At 33.7% G+C, this 22,648-nt stretch overlaps 1 protein-coding gene and 2 long non-coding RNA genes across 3 annotated transcripts; 1 reads left to right on the top strand and 2 right to left on the bottom strand.

Moving 5' to 3' along the window:
• The first annotated feature begins 13,087 nt into the window (after positions 1 to 13,087).
• Positions 13,088 to 13,744, top strand: LOC139854063 (uncharacterized). The gene has a single exon (XM_071843387.1). The coding sequence runs from the start codon at positions 13,088 to 13,090 to the stop codon at positions 13,742 to 13,744; it is 657 nt and encodes a 218-aa protein (XP_071699488.1).
• A 4,451-nt stretch (positions 13,745 to 18,195) lies between these two features.
• Positions 18,196 to 19,197, bottom strand: LOC139851689 (uncharacterized). Its single transcript, XR_011760686.1, has 3 exons — positions 19,136 to 19,197; positions 18,415 to 18,496; positions 18,196 to 18,302 (listed from the first exon to the last, which is right to left on the bottom strand). It is a non-coding gene; the product is annotated as an uncharacterized lncRNA (long non-coding RNA).
• An 871-nt stretch (positions 19,198 to 20,068) lies between these two features.
• LOC139851286 (uncharacterized) lies at positions 20,069 to 21,991 on the bottom strand. Its single transcript, XR_011760582.1, has 5 exons — positions 21,555 to 21,991; positions 21,334 to 21,409; positions 20,968 to 21,036; positions 20,610 to 20,699; positions 20,069 to 20,529 (listed from the first exon to the last, which is right to left on the bottom strand). It is a non-coding gene; the product is annotated as an uncharacterized lncRNA (long non-coding RNA).
• Between the last annotated feature and the right edge of the window lie 657 nt (positions 21,992 to 22,648).

The raw sequence follows: 22,648 nt of genomic DNA, 5'->3' as shown, positions 1-22,648 counted from the left end.
TTGTGGAAGATACAAAAGCTACACAACTTGAGTCGATTGCTTTAGTAATGACTCCACACGAACCATCGTTTGTTGAAAAGACTGCACATTATGAATATAGTTGTTCATGCCACAAGAGAAGTGAATCTTCCAATTGTATCTTTATACAACACAAACTTCATCAACAACTTCAAACATAACTTCAACAGATGCGAGAACAAGAAGTTCAAACGACATCTTCAGAGATTTCCAAGTTGCAAGCTCAAATCAAAGAACTGGAATCTCTCGTTGCATACAGTAAATCAAAATCTGAAAAACTTCAAAAGAAAGTGACTACTCTTCAAAGTTTACAGGTTGTTGAAAAACTAATACTTTCCAAGGAACATGAGCTTGATTCAAAGGTCATCACTCAACTTCGCAAACAAAATCAAATATTAATGTGTGACTTTGAGAAACGCATCTCTGAGTTACAAAAGGAGTTAGATGTTAAATCAACACCAATTTCGAAACCCAAAATGGTGTCACTAGGAGTTAATACTGATTCGATATCTGTAGTGGATAAATCAACGACTACGATACCAGATTCTCCTCAAATGATTGAGAAGAAGGTCATTAAGATGAAATCCACTCCTCCTACAATTTCTAAACCCAAGACAACATTTTCCTCAAGCAAAAAGATTTATTCCGGTTACGAAACCAACGTGAATCGTCCGTTTCTGAAAACCACATACGGGGAGAATGGAGAGATTACGGGGTATCGCGATCAATATGGTTGGTTTCCACACAAAACCAAGAAGTCATCCATAGGTCCGAGAAAAACCCCGCACACCAAAGTTGACCTAGTTTCTAAAACTTCAAAGATTCAGTTTCCGAAATAAGTGTCAATCAAAGCTGGCACCACACCTGTTTTCGCAACAACAACAAATACAACCAAATACTCTTTTCAAGAGTTGCTCAAGTTTAAGCCATGATCCATGAATATGGCTAAAACTTCATTCCCTTCAATTCCACCGGAACTATTCTTGAAAGCTAAACCAAATGTCCCGACAAAATGGAGTGAAGAATCTATAGATGCAATTGATAATACCTACCAGTGGTATTTCAAACGACGATGATTTAACTTCACTACAGTTTCCATATACTTCTGTATGGGACCCGCTCTTCAAAGAGATGTTAAACATCATACCTTGACTGACGTAACTTGTCAAGGAGGAGAAAGTGTTCTTACTTCTAGGGGGAGTACCGATTATTCTTTCCAGGGGGAGTGAACACATGCTTACCACGATTCCTGACTCTGATACCTTGATTAAGTTTTCGCATTATTCAAGGGGGAGCTATGCATGAAGATTCAACGCCGATTATCTTTGCGTAGGCTCTGATACCCTTTCTCTCTCAGATCAAAATATGTTTAAGGGTTAATCACATTTTGAGGGGGAGATATAAGGGAAAGTACGAGATCTTCAGCAAATTGCAAAATCAAAGAAGATTCTCAAGAAGTCCGTTGAAGCTCCAAGAATTCAAGAAATTCAAGTTCGTCAACAACGGCTACATACATGAATCGAAGACTAGACTTGTAGTTTTAGATTTTTTGTATGTAATTTGTAAGGTTGCTAAATTTTTGCACACAATCAATGCAAAGGGGGAGATTATTAGGACCCCGAGAATTGCATAGATTGTGTGCTAAGCCTTGTAATGGTGGGATATAGACGAGGGCTATATATATTGAAATGTCCCGTTCTTATTGATTAAAAACGTTCCATATTAATTGATTTCGTTGCGAGGTTTTGACCTCTATATGAGACGTTTTTCAAAGACTGCATTCATTTTTAAAACAAACCATAACCTTTATTTCATAAATAAAGGTTTAAAAAGCTTTACGTAGATTATCAAATAATGATAATCTAAAATATCCTGTTTACACACGACCATTACATAATGGTTTACAATACAAATATGTTACATCGAAATCAGTTTCTTGAATGCAGTTTTTACACAATATCATACAAACATGGACTCCAAATCTTGTCCTTATTTTAGTATGCAACAGCGGAAGCTCTTAATATTCACCTGAGAATAAACATGCTTTAAACGTCAACAAAAATGTTGGTGAGTTATAGGTTTAACCTATATATATCAAATCGTAACAATAGACCACAAGATTTCATATTTCAATACACATCCCATACATAGAGATAAAAATCATTCATATGGTGAACACCTGGTAACCGACAATAACAAGATGCATATATAAGAATATCCCCATCATTCCGGGACACCCTTCGGATATGATATAAATTTTGAAGTACTAAAGCATCCGGTACTTTGGATGGGGTTTGTTAGGCCCAATAGATCTATCTTTAGGATTCGCGTCAATTAGGGTGTCTGTTCCCTAATTCTTAGATTACCAGACTTAATAAAAAGGGGCATATTCGATTTCGATAATTCAACCATAGAATGTAGTTTCACGTACTTGTGTCTATTTTGTAAATCATTTATAAAACCTGCATGTATTCTCATCCCAAAAATATTAGATTTTAAAAGTGGGACTATAACTCACTTTCACAGATTTTTACTTCGTCGGGAAGTAAGACTTGGCCACTGTTGATTCACGAACCTATAACAATATATACATATATATTAAAGTATGTTCAAAATATATTTACAACACTTTTAATATATTTTGATGTTTTAAGTTTATTAAGTCAGCTGTCCTCGTTAGTAACCTATAACTAGTTGTCCACAGTTAGATGTACAGAAATAAATCGATAAATATTATCTTGAATCAATCCACGACCCAGTGTATACGTATCTCAGTATTGATCACAACTCAAACTATATATATTTTGGAATCAACCTCAACCCTGTATAGCTAACTCCAACATTCACATATAGAGTGTCTATGGTTGTTCCGAAATATATATAGATGTGTCGACATGATAGGTCGAAACATTGTATACGTGTCTATGGTATCTCAAGATTACATAATATACAATACAAGTTGATTAAGTTATGGTTGGAATAGATTTGTTACCAATTTTCACGTAGCTAAAATGAGAAAAAATTATCCAATCTTGTTTTACCCATAACTTCTTCATTTTAAATCCGTTTTGAGTGAATCAAATTGCTATGGTTTCATATTGAACTCTATTTTATGAATCTAAACAGAAAAAGTATAGGTTTATAGTCGGAAAAATAAGTTACAAGTCGTTTTTGTAAAGGTAGTCATTTCAGTCGAAAGAACGACGTCTAGATGACCATTTTAGAAAACATACTTCCACTTTGAGTTTAACCATAATTTTTGGATATAGTTTCATGTTCATAATAAAAATCATTTTCTCAGAATAACAACTTTTAAATCAAAGTTTATCATAGTTTTTAATTAACTAACCCAAAACAGCCCGCGGTGTTACTACGACGGCGTAAATCTGGTTTTACGGTGTTTTTAGTGTTTCCAGGTTTTAAATCATTAACTTAGCATATCATATAGATATAGAACATGTGTTTAGTTGATTTTAAAAGTCAAGTTAGAAGGATTAACTTTTGTTTGCGAACAAGTTTAGAATTAACTAAACTATGTTCTAGTGATTACAAGTTTAAACCTTCGAATAAGATAGCTTTATATGTATGAATCGAATGATGTTATGAACATCATTACTACCTTAAGTTCCTTGGATAAACCTACTGGAAAAGAGAAAAATGGATCTAGCTTCAACGGATCCTTGGATGGCTCGAAGTTCTTGAAGCAGAATCATGACACGAAAACAAGTTCAAGTAAGATCATCACTTGAAATAAGATTGTTATAGTTATAGAAATTGAACCAAAGTTTGAATATTATTATTACCTTGTATTAGAATGATAACCTACTGTAAGAAACAAAGATTTCTTGAGGTTGGATGATCACCTTACAAGATTGGAAGTGAGCTAGCAAACTTGAAAGTATTCTTGATTTTATGTAACTAGAACTTGTAGAATATATGAAGAACACTTAGAACTTGAAGATAGAACTTGAGAGAGATCAATTAGATGAAGAAAATTGAAGAATGAAAGTGTTTGTAGGTGTTTTTGGTCGTTGGTGTATGGATTAGATATAAAGGATATGTAATTTTGTTTTCATGTAAATAAGTCATGAATGATTACTCATATTTTTGTAATTTTATGAGATATTTCATGCTAGTTGCCAAATGATGGTTCCCACATGTGTTAGGTGACTCACATGGGCTGCTAAGAGCTGATCATTGGAGTGTATATACCAATAGTACATACATCTAAAAGCTGTGTATTGTACGAGTACGAATACGGGTGCATACGAGTAGAATTGTTGATGAAACTGAACGAGGATGTAATTGTAAGCATTTTTGTTAAGTAGAAGTATTTTGATAAGTGTATTGAAGTCTTTCAAAAGTGTATAAATACATATTAAAACACTACATGTATATACATTTTAACTGAGTCGTTAAGTCATCGTTAGTCGTTACATGTAAGTGTTGTTTTGAAACCTTTAGGTTAACGATCTTGTTAAATGTTGTTAACCCAATGTTTATAATATCAAATGAGATTTTAAATTATTATATTATCATGATATTATCATGTATGAATATCTCTTAATATGATATATATACATTAAATGTCTTTACAACGATAATCGTTACATATATGTCTCGTTTAAAAATCATTAAGTTAGTAGTCTTGTTTTTACATATGTAGTTCATTGTTAATATACTTTATGATATGTTTTCTTATCATAGTATCATGTTAACTATATATATATATCCATATATATGTCATCATATAGTTTTTACAAGTTTTAACGTTCGTGAATCACCGATCAACTTGGGTGGTCAATTGTCTATATGAAACATATTTCAATTAATCAAGTCTTAACAAGTTTGATTGCTTAACATGTTGGAAACATTTAATCATGTAAATATCAATCTCAATTAATATATATAAACATGGAAAAGTTCGGGTCACTACAGTACCTACCCGTTAAATAAATTTCGTCCCGAAATTTTAAGCTGTTGAAGGTGTTGACGAATCTTCTGGAAATAGATGCGGGTATTTCTTCTTCATCTGATCTTCACGCTCCCAGGTGAACTCGGGTCCTCTACGAGCATTCCATCGAACCTTAACAATTGGTATCTTGTTTTGCTTAAGTCTTTTAACCTCACGATCCATTATTTTGACGGGTTCTTCGATGAATTGAAGTTTTTCGTTGATTTAGATTTCATCTAACGGAATAGTGAGATCTTCTTTAGCAAAACATTTCTTTAAATTCGAGACGTGGAAAGTGTTATGTACAGCCGCGAGTTGTTGAGGTAACTCTAGTCGGTAAGCTACTGGTCCGACACGATCAATAATCTTGAATGGTCCAATATACCTTGGATTTAATTTCCCTCGTTTACCAAATCGAACAACGCCTTTCCAAGGTGCAACTTTAAGCATGACCATCTCTCCAATTTCAAATTCTATATCTTTTCTTTTAATGTCAGCGTAGCTCTTTTGTCGACTTTGGGCGGTTTTCAACCGTTGTTGAATTTGGATGATCTTCTCGGTAGTTTCTTGTATAATCTCCGGACCCGTAATCTGTCTATCCCCCACTTCACTCCAACAAATCGGAGACCTGCACTTTCTACCATAAAGTGCTTCAAACGGCGCCATCTTAATGCTTGAATGGTAGCTGTTGTTGTAGGAAAATTCTGCTAACGGTAGATGTCGATCCCAACTGTTTCCGAAATCAATAACACATGCTCGTAGCATGTCTTCAAGCGTTTGTATCGTCCTTTCGCTCTGCCCATCAGTTTGTGGATGATAGGCAGTACTCATGTCTAGACGAGTTCCTAATGCTTGCTGTAATGTCTGCCAGAATCTTGAAATAAATCTGCCATCCCTATCAGAGATAATAGAGATTGGTATTCCATGTCTGGAGACGACTTCCTTCAAATACAGTCGTGCTAACTTCTCCATCTTGTCATCTTCTCTTATTGGTAGGAAGTGTGCTGATTTGGTGAGACGATCAACTATTACCCAAATAGTATCAAAACCACTTGCAGTCCTTGGCAATTTAGTGATGAAATCCATGGTAATGTTTTCCCATTTCCATTCTGGGATTTCGGGTTGTTGAAGTAGACCTGATGGTTTTTGATGCTCAGCTTTGACCTTAGAGCAAGTCAAACATTCTCCTACGTATTTAGCAACATCGGCTTTCATACCCGGCCACCAAAAATGTTTCTTGAGATCCTTGTACATCTTCCCCGTTCCAGGATGTATTGAGTATCTGGTTTTATGAGCTTCTCTAAGTACCATTTCTCTCATATCTCCAAATTTTGGTACCCAAATCCTTTCAGCCCTATACCGGGTTCCGTCTTCCCGAATATTAAGATGCTTCTCCGATCCTTTGGGTATTTCATCCTTTAAATTTCCCTCTTTTAAAACTCCTTGTTGCGCCTCCTTTATTTGAGTAGTAATGTTATTATGAATCATTATATTCATAGATTTTACTCGAATGGGTTCTCTGTCCTTCCTGCTCAAGGCATCGGCTACCACATTTGCCTTCCCCGGGTGGTAACGAATCTCAAAGTCGTAATCATTCAATAATTCAATCCACCTACGCTGCCTCATATTCAGTTGTTTCTGATTAAATATGTGTTGAAGACTTTTGTGGTCGGTATATATAATACTTTTGACCCCATATAAGTAGTGCCTCCAAGTCTTTAATGCAAAAACAACCGCGCCTAATTCCAAATCATGCGTCGTATAATTTTGTTCGTGAATCTTCAATTGTCTAGACGCATAAGCAATCACCTTCGTTCGTTGCATTAATACACAACCGAGACCTTGCTTTGATGCATCACAATAAATCACAAAATCATCATTCCCTTCAGGCAATGACAATATAGGTGCCGTAGTTAGCTTTTTCTTCAATAACTGAAACGCTTTCTCTTGTTCATCATTCCATTCAAATTTCTTCCCTTTATGCGTTAATGCAGTCAAGGGTTTTGCTATTCTGGAAAAGTCTTGGATGAATCTTCTGTAGTAACCAGCTAGTCCTAAAAACTGGCGTATGTGTTTCGGAGTTTTCGGGGTTTCCCACTTTTCAACAGTTTCTATCTTTGCCGGATCCACCTTAATACCTTCTTTGTTCACTATGTGACCGAGGAATTGAACTTCTTCCAACCAAAATGCACACTTTGAAAACTTAGCGTACAATTCTTCCTTCCTCAATACTTCTAACACCTTTCTCAAATGTTCACCATGTTCTTGGTCATTCTTTGAGTAAATAAGTATGTCATCAATGAAAACAATGACAAACTTGTCAAGGTATGGTCCACACACTCGGTTCATAAGGTCCATGAACACAGCTGGTGCATTAGTTAAACCAAACGGCATGACCATAAACTCGTAATGACCGTAACGTGTTCTGAAAGCAGTCTTTGGAATATCATCTTCTTTCACCCGCATTTGATGATACCCGGAACGTAAGTCAATCTTTGAATAAACAGACGAGCCTTGTAGTTGATCAAATAAGTCATCGATTCTCGGTAGTGGGTAGCGGTTCTTGATGGTAAGTTTGTTCAACTCTCGGTAGTCGATACACAACCTGAATGTACCATCTTTCTTCTTGACAAACAAAACAGGAGCTCCCCACGGTGATGTGCTTGGTCGAATGAAACCACGCTCTAAAAGTTCTTGTAATTGGCTTTGTAGTTCTTTCATCTCGCTGGGTGCGAGTCTGTAAGGAGCACGAGCTATTGGTGCAGCTCCTGGTACAAGATCTATTTGAAATTCAACGGATCGATGTGGGGGTAATCCCGGTAATTCTTTCGGAAATACATCAGGAAATTCTTTTGCGACGGGAACATCATTGATGCTCTTTTCTTCAGTTTGTACTTTCTCGACGTGTGCTAGAACAGCATAGCAACCTTTTCTTATTAGTTTTTGTGCCTTCAAATTACTAATAAGATGTAGCTTCGTGTTGCCCTTTTCTCCGTACACCATTAAGGGTTTTCCTTTTTCTCGTATAATGCGAATTGCATTTTTGTAACAAACGATCTCCGCTTTCACTTCTTTCAACCAGTCCATACCGATTATCACATCAAAACTCCCTAACTCTACTGGTATCAAATCAATCTTAAATGTTTCGCTAACCAGTTTAATTTCTCGATTCCGACATATATTATCTGCTGAAATTAATTTACCATTTGCTAATTCGAGTAAAAATTTACTATCCAAAGGCGTCAATGGACAACTTAATTTAGCACAAAAATCTCTACTCATATAGCTTCTATCCGCACCCGAATCAAATAAAACGTAAGCAGATTTATTGTCAATAAGAAACGTACCCGTAACAAGCTCCGGGTCTTCCTGTGCCTCTACCGCATTAATATTGAAAACTCTTCCACGGCCTTGTCCATTCGTGTTCTCCTGGTTCGGGCAATTTCTAATAATGTGGCCTGGTTTTCCACATTTATAACAAACTACATTGGCATAACTTGTTCCGACACTACTTGCTCCGCCATTACTCGTTCCGACACCATTTGTTCCTTTCGTTCTATTAACCCCTGGTCCGTAGACCTCACACTTCGCCGCGCTATGACCATTTCTTTTACACTTGTTGCAAAATTTGGTGCAGAACCCCGAGTGATTCTTTTCACACCTTTGGCATAGCTGCTTCTGATTGTTGTTGTTGTTGCGGTTATTATTGTTGTTGGGATGATTGTTGTAGTTGCTGTTGTTGTTGTTGTTGTTGGGCCGTTTGTTGTAGTTGCGATTGATGTTGCGATTGTTGGGATAATTGTTGCGATTATTGTTGTAATTGCTGTTGTTGTTGTATTGGTGATTCTTATCACCGTTTTCCTCCCACTTTCTTTTGACTTGCTTCACATTGGCCTCTTCAGGAGTCTGTTCTTTAATTCTTTCTTCAATCTGGTTCACTAGTTTGTGAGCCATTCTACATGCCTGTTGTATGGAGGCGGGCTCGTGTGAACTTATATCTTCTTGGATTCTTTCCGGTAATCCTTTCACAAACGCGTCGATCTTCTCTTCCTCATCTTCGAATGCTCCCGGACACAATAGGCACAATTCTGTGAATCGTCTTTCGTACGTGGTAATATCAAATCCTTGGGTTCGTAACCCTCTAAGTTCTGTCTTGAGCTTATTGACCTCGGTTCTGGGACGGTACTTCTCGTTCATCAAGTGCTTGAATGCTGACCACGGTAGTGCGTACGCATCATCTTGTCCCACTTGCTCTAGATAGGTATTCCACCATGTTAACGCAGAACCTGTGAAGGTATGCGTAGCGTACTTCACTTTGTCCTCTTCAGTACACTTACTTATGGCAAACACCGATTCAACCTTCTCGGTCCACCGTTTCAATCCGATCGGTCCTTCGGTTCCATCAAATTCCAAAGGTTTGCAGGCAGTGAATTCTTTGTAGGTGCATCCCACACGATTTCCTGTACTACTAGATCCAAGGTTATTGTTGGTATGTAGCGCAGCCTGTACTGCGGCTATGTTTGAAGCTAGAAAAGTACGGAATTCCTCTTCATTCATATTCACGGTGTGTCGAGTAGTCGATGCTCTGATACCAACTGAAATGTCCCGTTCTTATTGATTAAAAACGTTCCATATTAATTGATTTCGTTGCGAGGTTTTGACCTCTATATGAGACGTTTTTCAAAGACTGCATTCATTTTTAAAACAAACCATAACCTTTATTTCATAAATAAAGGTTTAAAAAGCTTTACGTAGATTATCAAATAATGATAATCTAAAATATCCTGTTTACACACGACCATTACATAATGGTTTACAATACAAATATGTTACATCGAAATCAGTTTCTTGAATGCAGTTTTTACACAATATCATACAAACATGGACTCCAAATCTTGTCCTTATTTTAGTATGCAACAGCGGAAGCTCTTAATATTCACCTGAGAATAAACATGCTTTAAACGTCAACAAAAATGTTGGTGAGTTATAGGTTTAACCTATATATATCAAATCGTAACAATAGACCACAAGATTTCATATTTCAATACACATCCCATACATAGAGATAAAAATCATTCATATGGTGAACACCTGGTAACCGACAATAACAAGATGCATATATAAGAATATCCCCATCATTCCGGGACACCCTTCGGATATGATATAAATTTCGAAGTACTAAAGCATCCGGTACTTTGGATGGGGTTTGTTAGGCCCAATAGATCTATCTTTAGGATTCGCGTCAATTAGGGTGTCTGTTCCCTAATTCTTAGATTACCAGACTTAATAAAAAGGGGCATATTCGATTTCGATAATTCAACCATAGAATGTAGTTTCACGTACTTGTGTCTATTTTGTAAATCATTTATAAAACCTGCATGTATTCTCATCCCAAAAATATTAGATTTTAAAAGTGGGACTATAACTCACTTTCACAGATTTTTACTTCGTCGGGAAGTAAGACTTGGCCACTGTTGATTCACGAACCTATAACAATATATACATATATATTAAAGTATGTTCAAAATATATTTACAACACTTTTAATATATTTTGATGTTTTAAGTTTATTAAGTCAGCTGTCCTCGTTAGTAACCTATAACTAGTTGTCCACAGTTAGATGTACAGAAATAAATCGATAAATATTATCTTGAATCAATCCACGACCCAGTGTATACGTATCTCAGTATTGATCACAACTCAAACTATATATATTTTGGAATCAACCTCAACCCTGTATAGCTAACTCCAACATTCACATATAGAGTGTCTATGGTTGTTCCGAAATATATATAGATGTGTCGACATGATAGGTCGAAACATTGTATACGTGTCTATGGTATCTCAAGATTACATAATATACAATACAAGTTGATTAAGTTATGGTTGGAATAGATTTGTTACCAATTTTCACGTAGCTAAAATGAGAAAAAATTATCCAATCTTGTTTTACCCATAACTTCTTCATTTTAAATCCGTTTTGAGTGAATAAAATTGCTATGGTTTCATATTGAACTATATTTTATGAATCTAAATAGAAAAATTATAGGTTTATAGTCGGAAAAATAAGTTACAAGTCGTTTTTGTAAAGGTAGTCATTTCAGTCGAAAGAACGACGTCTAGATGACCATTTTAGAAAACATACTTCCACTTTGAGTTTAACCATAATTTTTGGATATAGTTTCATGTTCATAATAAAAATCATTTTCTCAGAATAACAACTTTTAAATCAAAGTTTATCATAGTTTTTAATTAACTAACCCAAAACAGCCCGCGGTGTTACTACGACGGCGTAAATCTGGTTTTACGGTGTTTTTAGTGTTTCCAGGTTTTAAATCATTAACTTAGCATATCATATAGATATAGAACATGTGTTTAGTTAATTTTAAAAGTCAAGTTAGAAGGATTAACTTTTGTTTGCGAACAAGTTTAGAATTAACTAAACTATGTTCTAGTGATTACAAGTTTAAACCTTCGAATAAGATAGCTTTATATGTATGAATCGAATGATGTTATGAACATCATTACTACCTTAAGTTCCTTGGATAAACCTACTGGAAAAGAGAAAAATGGATCTAGCTTCAACGGATCCTTGGATGGCTCGAAGTTCTTGAAGCAGAATCATGACACGAAAACAAGTTCAAGTAAGATCATCACTTGAAATAAGATTGTTATAGTTATAGAAATTGAACCAAAGTTTGAATATGATTATTACCTTGTATTAGAATGATAACCTACTGTAAGAAACAAAGATTTCTTGAGGTTGGATGATCACCTTACAAGATTGGAAGTGAGCTAGCAAACTTGAAAGTATTCTTGATTTTATGTAACTAGAACTTGTAGAATATATGAAGAACACTTAGAACTTGAAGATAGAACTTGAGAGAGATCAATTAGATGAAGAAAATTGAAGAATGAAAGTGTTTGTAGGTGTTTTTGGTCGTTGGTGTATGGATTAGATATAAAGGATATGTAATTTTGTTTTCATGTAAATAAGTCATGAATGATTACTCATATTTTTGTAATTTTATGAGATATTTCATGCTAGTTGCCAAATGATGGTTCCCACATGTGTTAGGTGACTCACATGGGCTGCTAAGAGCTGATCATTGGAGTGTATATACCAATAGTACATACATCTAAAAGCTGTGTATTGTACGAGTACGAATACGGGTGCATACGAGTAGAATTGTTGATGAAACTGAACGAGGATGTAATTGTAAGCATTTTTGTTAAGTAGAAGTATTTTGATAAGTGTATTGAAGTCTTTCAAAAGTGTATAAATACATATTAAAACAGTACATGTATATACATTTTAACTGAGTCGTTAAGTCATCGTTAGTCGTTACATGTAAGTGTTGTTTTGAAACCTTTAGGTTAACGATCTTGTTAAATGTTGTTAACCCAATGTTTATAATATCAAATGAGATTTTAAATTATTATATTATCATGATATTATCATGTATGAATATCTCTTAATATGATATATATACATTAAATGTCTTTACAACGATAATCGTTACATATATGTCTCGTTTAAAAATCATTAAGTTAGTAGTCTTGTTTTTACATATGTAGTTCATTGTTAATATACTTTATGATATGTTTTCTTATCATAGTATCATGTTAACTATATATATATATCCATATATATGTCATCATATAGTTTTTACAAGTTTTAACGTTCGTGAATCACCGATCAACTTGGGTGGTCAATTGTCTATATGAAACATATTTCAATTAATCAAGTCTTAACAAGTTTGATTGCTTAACATGTTGGAAACATTTAATCATGTAAATATCAATCTCAATTAATATATATAAACATGGAAAAGTTCGGGTCACTACATATATCCCACAAGGCAACCTTAGAAGTGAGCCATTCACACACATAGCCAAAGATTTGTAAAGGTGTTCAAGGAAGTTGTGGAATAGAATTCTAGTTTTCTCTATACAATCTTCCTACTTTCACACACATTCATACGATATTCATCCTAACACACCCCAACAAAGAGGCTATCATACTTGGAAACTGATTTGGATGCGAAGGTGGGATCAAGAATTACTGTTTGCGAGTCAGAAGTAATTCTCAATGGATGCTGGATCAGAGAACCTATGGGTCGGGCAGGGAGTGAACTCGACGAGCTGCAGCAGCTGCTGAAATCAGTCCCGGTTTGTGCAGATCAATCAGATTTGTGGTGTTGGAACGTGAGTAGTAAAAGCATTTTCAAGACCAAAATTCTTTCGGATCTTATCAATGAAAAGCTACTTTGTTCGAATGCTTCTACTTCTTCGGGTACTATACGCAACTCACTAGTCCCCAAAAAGGTTGAGATATTTGTTTGGAGGGTGCTAAAAGGTAAAATCCTGATTTTGGTCGAATTGGATAAGAGGGGTGTCGATTTACATTCGGTCTGTTGTCCAATTTGTGACAATGACATCGAAAGCATTAGTCATTCCCTCTTATCTTGTGAGAAATTTCGTAATGTATGGCTTAAAATCTTCGATTGGTGGAGCGTTCCGCGTCCTCCGAATTTGGACTTACGTTCCTTACTAATCACCAACTCGTGGCATCTTAATTCGGATATGGGTAAACATATATGGCAAGCAGTGACATGGACGTGTGTATATCTATTGTGGAAGAACCGAAATGAAAAAGTTTTCAAAAACAAAGATTGGAACGTGCCGGTCGCGGTTCGCGAAATTCAAGTTAAAAGTTTTGAATGGGTTGCGAGAAGGTGCAAGGAAAAAGTTATCGATTGGAATTCTTGACTTCATAATCCTTGTAGTATTTATTCTTAATCATTTGTGAGATGTTGTATATAATGTTGTCATCTTGGCATCTGTGTGTATTCTTGTGATGTAACTTTGAGTACTTGGTAGTTTGCTCACTTTGAACGTTATCTTGTATTATTAATAAAATTACTATATTGCCTTTCAAAAAAAGAATATATTCAATTAAACTTGTATAATTTACTTCAATTATGATTTTTGCGATCCATGAATCCCTTCAATTTCATTTTATTCATTTTACGTATTAAAAAAAAGATTATATGTTTTATGGTTTGAGTCACTTTTAGGTCAGATTGAAGTAAGCAATTTAAAGAAAATAGTATGTGTGAACGCTTCACGCATACATAATATTTTCTAAACTAAGAATTTAAACTAAAATTGAAAAAGTTAGAAAGAATTGAATAAATAAATATAGACTTAAGTATAAGAAAAAAGAAAGAAAAAAGAAGTACAAAACTTACCTCAAAACAAAATCAATTAGCATAGTATCTTATTATATGGATAATTTTATATTTTATATTTATTACTCGGTACTAGTGGAGGACCCGCGAATTCGCGGGGCTATGTGAGTGTTTGTACAGAAATAAAGTTTATAATTATTGTATTTAATATAAGTAGTTATGTTAGTTGTTATGTATCCAATGTATGTACTTAAAATTTAGAATCCAACCATATATGTCTGTAAAAAACTTTAAAAGTTGAACATATTATAAAATACTTAAACAGTTATTGCAGACATATAAAAAGCATTGGTAATAAAAACCAAAAACATATTTATTATATAAAAAATCTAGATATAGATGTAGTCATTGAAATGCAACATAAAAACAAATAAAAAAGTTTGTTTGAGGCATTTGCCTCATGTGGTTGCACAATCAGACCACGTTTATTGTAGCATGAGTATTGCGTGTTGAAAAAACACACGTTATATTTATTCAAAAATTTGACAGTGCATCAAATCAGAATGGTTGAATCTTTGGTATTTTGAGAGATGCAACTGCATCAGATGTTTGTCGACTTGGTGTGTCTTCAGCAAGAAGGTTATTTGGGGTTGTACTCTTACGCCTAACAGAACTTGAACTCGAAAAACACTGTCGAACAAAATTCTTTTTATGTGAAATGACAAATTAAATATAAAATCATCAATCGTAAATACATATCCAAAAAAATAATTGTATAAATTAGTATATATGTTAAGTCTAAATTATAATGTATGAATTTGACTACAGATGAAGTATCAACAAATTAGATTAAAAAGATTCAATAATGAAAATGAACTTGCCGGTTTTTTAAGCATATTGTCTCAGACCTTGCCACTCAAACCGTAACGAATGATTAATTTGAAGATGTCTAACGGGAAGAAGAAGAAGAAGAAGACAATGTTATAAAGCCAATTCAGGCACTTTAAGTTACCCATTTTGACATGTATCAAAGTTACCCATTTTGACCATTAAGTTTCTCAATTTGACATGTACCAAAGTTACCTATTTAAACCATAAAGTTACCCATTATGACATGTACCCAAGTTTAACTTTATGTCATCTCTAAATAAGAATCTACTCACTAGATGATCATGTAAAAAGACGGTGAGGAGTAAAAGACCAGGACGTTCAATGAAAGACCAGCTCCTTGATCTTGTCACGAAAATGAGTGCCTGGCTGATGATACTAACTTGGAGATAAAGAGCCGACATAAGCTCATATTATTCGCCTCTGATCGATTTCACACCAAATCGTTCCTGGAAAAATCTATCATTTAAAAAATTCGATAATCCGAAGTAGAATACTTATCCTTAACAACTCATCGGAAAGGTAAGCGTGTCAAATGCCTAGAATGACACAATACTTTCTTATACTTAAATTTCCATAATATGTTATTTTTTCCAAGTACGGTAGAAGAGTGAAATAAGCATAGAGTATAAGTTCAACAACAGAACATTAAAGTGCCTGAAACTTAGGTAAACTATTATTAATGTATACCCGACTGACAATTGTGTTTACACATACCATACAACAGTGCCCGTGTCTAGAAATTGCTACCTGCAGTTATGCGTTGTTAAGTTAAAAATCCAGTAAAATACTTTAAAAAAACAATCTAACCTATTTTTACAACCGGTTCGTTCTGTTGCAAGTTTCCTGAACATGATAACAGTCATTTAGGTTAATCTGAAAACAAACATAATATGTGTCTCTTAACTAATTAAATGATTAAAAGAGTCACATCAGAACCTATTCGTTGTAAATGAGAATTTCAAATGCAAATATGATACAACTCATAAGTTTTTAAAAGGACCATGTAAAGAATAATAAGCACATATAGCGGTGAGGAAGACATCTCCGAGTATTTAATCAAGAGTAATGTTTGTAATGAATGTATTAAATTAAAGTAGTAGTGTTAATTGTCTTATATTAAATCTACGAAAGTATAATAAAAAAACCAAAAGATATAAATATAGAGAGAATAATATTAATAGTTAACAATTGTGTAAAAAAAACATTGAAATCACACTCTTGGTCAATGTGTTGATTCACATCCAAAACCAAGTCATCACCCGCCTATGTAAAATGGAAGCATGTACTAACAACACATCAAAAGTTATTAGAAAAAGAAATCACAACAAAAGTAGCACAAACCTAGCTTAAAACCCGCAAATTCGCGAGGTTTTTTAAGGACGAATACACAAAAATTGAATTTTCAGAATAATTATATTTCATTGATTAAGAACCTAGATTTGTTCTTAAAATAAAGAACATAAGATTACATATATAACTTCAAATTCAGAACCATATTTTGTGCACCAAAGTAAATCATCGTCAATCTACGTTTTTTACAAAAACTCAAACGTACATCTTAGTTATGCAGTATCACATTGTTGTTCATGTTTTCCCACTCTAAATAAGCATATACCGATGTTGCTAGTGACCCAAGTTGCAGCTTCCTAAAAGTTCATTGATAAGCTTCTAAAGTTCGGGCTGTCAAAAGTAATCAGTCAATCAATAGTAGCTAATAAAGTACCAAGCGACTATATTTCTAAACATTAATCTTCATTTGGATGAAATCATTTATTACACACACTATATTTCTAAACACTAATATCCAAATTTGTGTATTTCAAAATATTTTGTCATTAATACTTCGTAATATAATATAGTTAGTTTTTGTGAACCAGATCTGACATGTAATTTTATCGAAATTTGGCCATTATGACTATTACCAGTGTAACTCTAACTCAAAAAATTGTCCATCAAGACTATTACATGTTTGTTTGGTTAAACTTATAAATTTATGAAAAAAGGAAAGAAGTTTCCCTAATTCGACATTGTCAAGATCAACACCATATTCCATGACTTACAGTATACATTAGATGCAAGAGGTCCTGACCCATTTTGAACAATTACCTGTACATCAACAGCTCTAATAGTACCGTTATGTCCAATTGAAATCTTGATGAGATTATGGCTCTCTAAAACAAAACCAAACATTAAATACTAAATAGCTTTGAGTCTGAAAATTTAGGAAGAACTTACTTCAAGCAATATAATCGAGCATGGTTATTGCTTGAAATACCCCGTTTAGGAGTAAAACCATTAATTTCCTAACCTTGTAATGGCCATTTTAAAATTAAGATATGTTAAGGCTCATGAATGTTATTTTTGATTTAATGATGGCAATTTTTTTAACATTATATATGATATAGAAAGATAACAAAATGAAGCATCCATGGTAGAAAATTAAATATGGTAAGAAAGGAGATGATTAATGAAGAAAAGGCTATGTTACTTGCATTAAACATCCATGTGATACAGAATGACAATTATGTTTGTACAACACAAAAGTTACATAAATTTGACTATGCTCATATCATGAAGTAGACATAGAAATTCTATCCAAATTCACGGTTCTTGATGGCATATCGACCCGTTTATTCATAAATATCAAGAAGAATAAGAACAATACAACACCAAGACCAAAATTCACGGTTCTTGATGGCATATCGACCTGTTTCCTGTTCTCGACTGCAATCAAGAGTCCACTTCTCGTATGTACAATCCATGAAATTATAGTAACCACCATGAAGAGAAAGCAGACCTTTCGCCACTCGTTCTTTAACCCATGTGTATGTTAGCAAGTTAATAGTGAATTATTTATTTATTCCTGCAAAGTCAAACTTGGTAAAAGTCAAACTTGGTCAATATCTGAGTACTCCCCAAGTTTCCAAGTACTTGCTAAAAAGTCTCGACCGAGTACTCCCCAAGTAGTAAGATTTGCAACCTTGGTACAATATACAGAAACTGTTTTAGGTCAACCCAACCCATCTCGACCCCTCCTTAACTTGTTACCCAGCCCATCTATTTTGCCACCCACATACATGTAGGGATATGCAAGATGAGTTAAGTTGGTGATACCACATTATCAGAAATTCATAAGTACCTTTTCGCAGTGTTTACACTACTGGCCAAAGCTGAGGTTAAAAGTGGTAGCTTTTGTGTTCGTTCTTGCATCCTTTACCACTATGACCCATTTTTTAATAAATCTACTGAAAAAATCAAGTAAACTTATGAGATTTCATGTCTAATAAGCATTGAAAGCAAAGAGTAACATGAAAATCTTAAAGAATCAGAAAATTAAAAGCTTTCTGTTGGCCAAACCTTGACGTTTCTTCATCTTCCATGCTCATTAGCGCACGGATACCTCCACAACAGCTATGCCAGTAACCAGTATATTTTCAACCTGCAATTTATTTAAAATTTGCAGTATGTTGTTGATTTCACATCATAAATCGGCATACAGTTGAATAGGTCGAACAATGCTCATGTATAAATGAAATTGTGTGTGCTACATATTCAACACAGCATGTTATATGTAGCTTTATTGAATTGTGTGGCTTACTTTTCATATAAGCTGAAAGATTCATATCAGTTTATAGGATATAAGTCAGTTTGTTTGAAATTTAAATTTTGTACCACTTCTTTGGGAAGATGGGTTATATTTTAATTTTAAGGACAATAAAGATAAACTCCAATTTTAAGATAAAAATAAACCCCTCGTGAAATTACAAAATACAAATAAATTAACGAATATGTCAATATTATGATCATAAGAAGTACCCTTACTTCATAGAGAACCAACCCATTATGTATCTTTAATTTCTTTACTTGATGACACCAAAATTCTCATCATTTCAACACATACCCACCCAAGCTACACTTTTATGACAAACACCTTATTTCCATAATAGCCTAAGCTTTCAAAGATATTTTGTAGCAAACAAATTTGTTACCCATGATCCCACATTGTGTATGATTCGACTTTGAGTTTAGACTCATATATTTTATTATCAAAAAGAAAATATTAAGAATCGAGGAACACCTGGTTAGCGTTATCATCCTCCTGAGTTCGCTTCTTCATCAAATCATAAATTTATTTCTTATATCTACATCCCGTGAATTTGCGGAGCTTTGTGGCTCAAACAACCACATATAAGTATAACTGTAGAAACATAATGAGGAACACAGAGAAAGATAATTAGAAAAATATACACAGAGTGTCACTGGCCATGTGGCAATTTTGGCCCACTCACAGTTTGTTTGATTTGGTTTGTATTTCATCATAATCAGGTCAGTAGGTCAAAAGGACAAAGTGGTTGACAATCCTTTTCCGAAATATATCTACCGACATACAACCTTTTTCAATCTTTAAATTGAAAGAAGAAATCATCACTGTGATAATATTGTTCTTGTAACAATTGTCTATTGCAATAACTAATTGAAAAAAGAAATTGACAAATGATTAACTCTACTTAACAACTTGTTTCAACTCAAAACACAGTTTTAAGTGTTAGTCAAACGACCTGTCTTCCTTATGATTAGTAGGTTTAGTTTAATAAGCAAGCACAAGGATTATGACCAATATTGACTTTGACCGATTATGACCGACTAAATCCGACTCTAACAAACCAAATTTGATTTTGACCCGTTGACCTACGTTGACCAACTAATTACTCGAATTTTATAAACTGGAATCGGTCGGTTCCTAAATAGGAGTAATGGGCATTTTTCAAACTGATCCTCTAACTCTGTGCGCATGCTAATAACCATTTTTTGAACTGACAAACCCTTCCACCAGCATTCGAATTATATGTTAATGTTTATTAAAATTCATATAAAATGCAAAAAAAAAAAAAAAAAAAAAAAAAAAACCGACACCATAGTAGCAAATATATAAAAATCACACATTTAGGTTATGTTATAAAGCTATCAACCTATAACTACGTTCTTGGTCAGTCTACCATGATACAGTAGGTACATAAAAAGAATACCTGTTTGAGAAACACGATGCTTGTAATATCGATATCTGTCAATAGCAAACGTTGAGGTATAATATGTGTGGTTCTTAGTTGAGGTACCCTTAACTGTATTATCAATTTCCTCTAATGCTTCATATATGTTCACTCAAGAAAATGCAATAAAATAATAAAAGAACATTAAAGAAAGATACTTACAACCATGCATACACTGGTAAGAAATTAAAGTACATGATAGAGTCAGAGAAACTTTGACACATTTGTCCACCACAAGTTGTCCACCATAAGTGACAAAAAATTAGTGATTAGCTAAGCATAATTGGGTTATAACCATGAACCCTGAAATTAAGATTAGAGGTATTAGTTTGACAATATATTATGTAACATGTATGCTGAGTTGGGTTTTTTATAAGTAGTGCGGACAGTCGTCAGTCCAGGTCCTTGTTTGAGCTTCTGGTGCCTACAGAAAAAATAAGTAAATACTTGAATACGGTTTAAGAATCAACATATAGGCAGATGAAAATAATAAGGGTTCTTTACCGAATTGGCACTTTCATCTTCAAGATCAGAAGTTGCAAGCCATTCAATGGAAGGTTTCAACTAACATGCGATACAGGCATGCATAAGGGCCTGCTTTCATGTTAAACAATGAATAATCAATCAAACAATCTAATCAATCTTAAAAAACTTAATAGAAGTCTTTAACTACCGATGAAATACCTAAGATACCCTTGTATACAATAAAATTGAAAAAAAAAACTTGTGGAGGCCAATCAATGTTACCATTTTATAACAAACTGTAATGCCATAATACCACCTATGTTTATTTCATATCATGTCATTAAGTAAAATCAAAGGCTTCACTAAATAAAATGCAAGTAAAGAAGCTTAGGGTTACCTCTGTATGATGATAAATATATCTATTTGTTAGAGTTAACCATTCGACTTTTTCCCATTTAACATCTGCCTGAAAAGATAAAATGGTATGATATTAGGTGAATAAGGTGAAACGTACACAAAAAGTATCTCAAATATACTGTGCTCAAAGGTTCCAATTCAGATGAAAATTTATTAGATATTTAAATCATCAAAGGTGTTGTATATATGGATTTGTCAGTTAACTACGAATCTTATCTACATACATATAGTTTTGTAAATATGGATATAGAATGCTTAAGTGGGAGATGAATACTAAAGCTCAGACATCATATAACATAGTTTCACCTTGTAATACATTGTTCAAAGGTATATATCACAAACTCACTTGATAAAAAATTCAGACCTAATATTCCAGACTGTTGTCTTTTCTTCAGTGATTTCAGTATTCGTAATGCCGGATTCTGCAACAACACTAACATCACAATTAACGGTAATGATGATGATGAACATAGGGGTTGAATAGTGATAAATTCGTATCTGTACCCTTCATATTCTTAAACGTAAAAATCAGAATAACATTAACAACAAAATAAGTACTCGTAATACCTGCTTTCTCCATCTTTGATTGTAATACCCGCTTTCTCCATATTTGCATTGTTTTTCATTTCAATTTTTTTTCTTGGCTAATTCAATTCATCAATTATCACCATTCTCGATCGGTACAGATATATGTACACATATAACGCTGGTATTTCGTTGAGATTTGCTCACACCTCAATTAAATTCATTAAACAGAATGAAGCAATAAATTGAAAAATGTAAATAACTAAAAATACAAAATCAATAATCTATTATATAGAAAGAAACCTCAATTCAGAGACGGAGATGAACTAATTTTACAACCTAAATATTCAGTCACCTATATTACATCATAAGCAATGAATATTGGTACCAAAAGAATAACCATAAACAACAACATACATCGAAAATCATAAGGTTAATTATAAATTTAAGCATACTGTAGCAGTAATCAAGTTTAAGTATTTAACAACTAATAGATGGCAATATAACAGCTACGACATATATAAATATATCAGATTAAATGAATGCCAAAAAATGCAATCCAAAGTCAATTGTTCTAAATAATTTCACAATAATATAAGTAAAGGCATACCTGCATCCAAAGTTTTAATGGGTCGGCTACGTCGCACTAAAGTAAGATATGTCTCAATTTGCTTACCGTTGCAGTGGCACTTGCTTATTCTAAAGCAATTGTCCATTCTCTATCATCACCCAACAATCCTATTGCGAAACAGGTTTTTCTATAAGTTAGATACTTGTTGCCAATACTCATCAACTCTTTAAATCAAACAAAACATGATATATATGTCGTTGTAAACTCAACATTCATTATCACAATTTTCTGTTACAGCCTGAAATTAAACTCTGAATTCATAAAGTGAAATCTGTATTTCAGTGGTATAAATACTTGATTCATCATATTACATGTATAAACTATGAATATACAATTAGGGTTAACAATTTAACCTTAATAAGCATTTGTCAATTCTGCTAGTGTTTAATCCGGATCAAGTAATAGCTTCATGTCCATGTTCATACGGGTTTCGAGTTCTTGTTTTTTTTACAATTGATGGATTACAATTCAATCTTAATTGATTCAAACCCTAAATTAGTTAAAC

The sequence above is a fragment of the Rutidosis leptorrhynchoides genome, chromosome 6 (genome assembly GCF_046630445.1).
Source record: "Rutidosis leptorrhynchoides isolate AG116_Rl617_1_P2 chromosome 6, CSIRO_AGI_Rlap_v1, whole genome shotgun sequence".
Lineage (NCBI taxonomy): Eukaryota > Viridiplantae > Streptophyta > Magnoliopsida > Asterales > Asteraceae > Rutidosis > Rutidosis leptorrhynchoides.
Note: the sequence above shows the minus strand (reverse complement) of the source record. Positions and strands in the feature narration are given on the sequence as shown.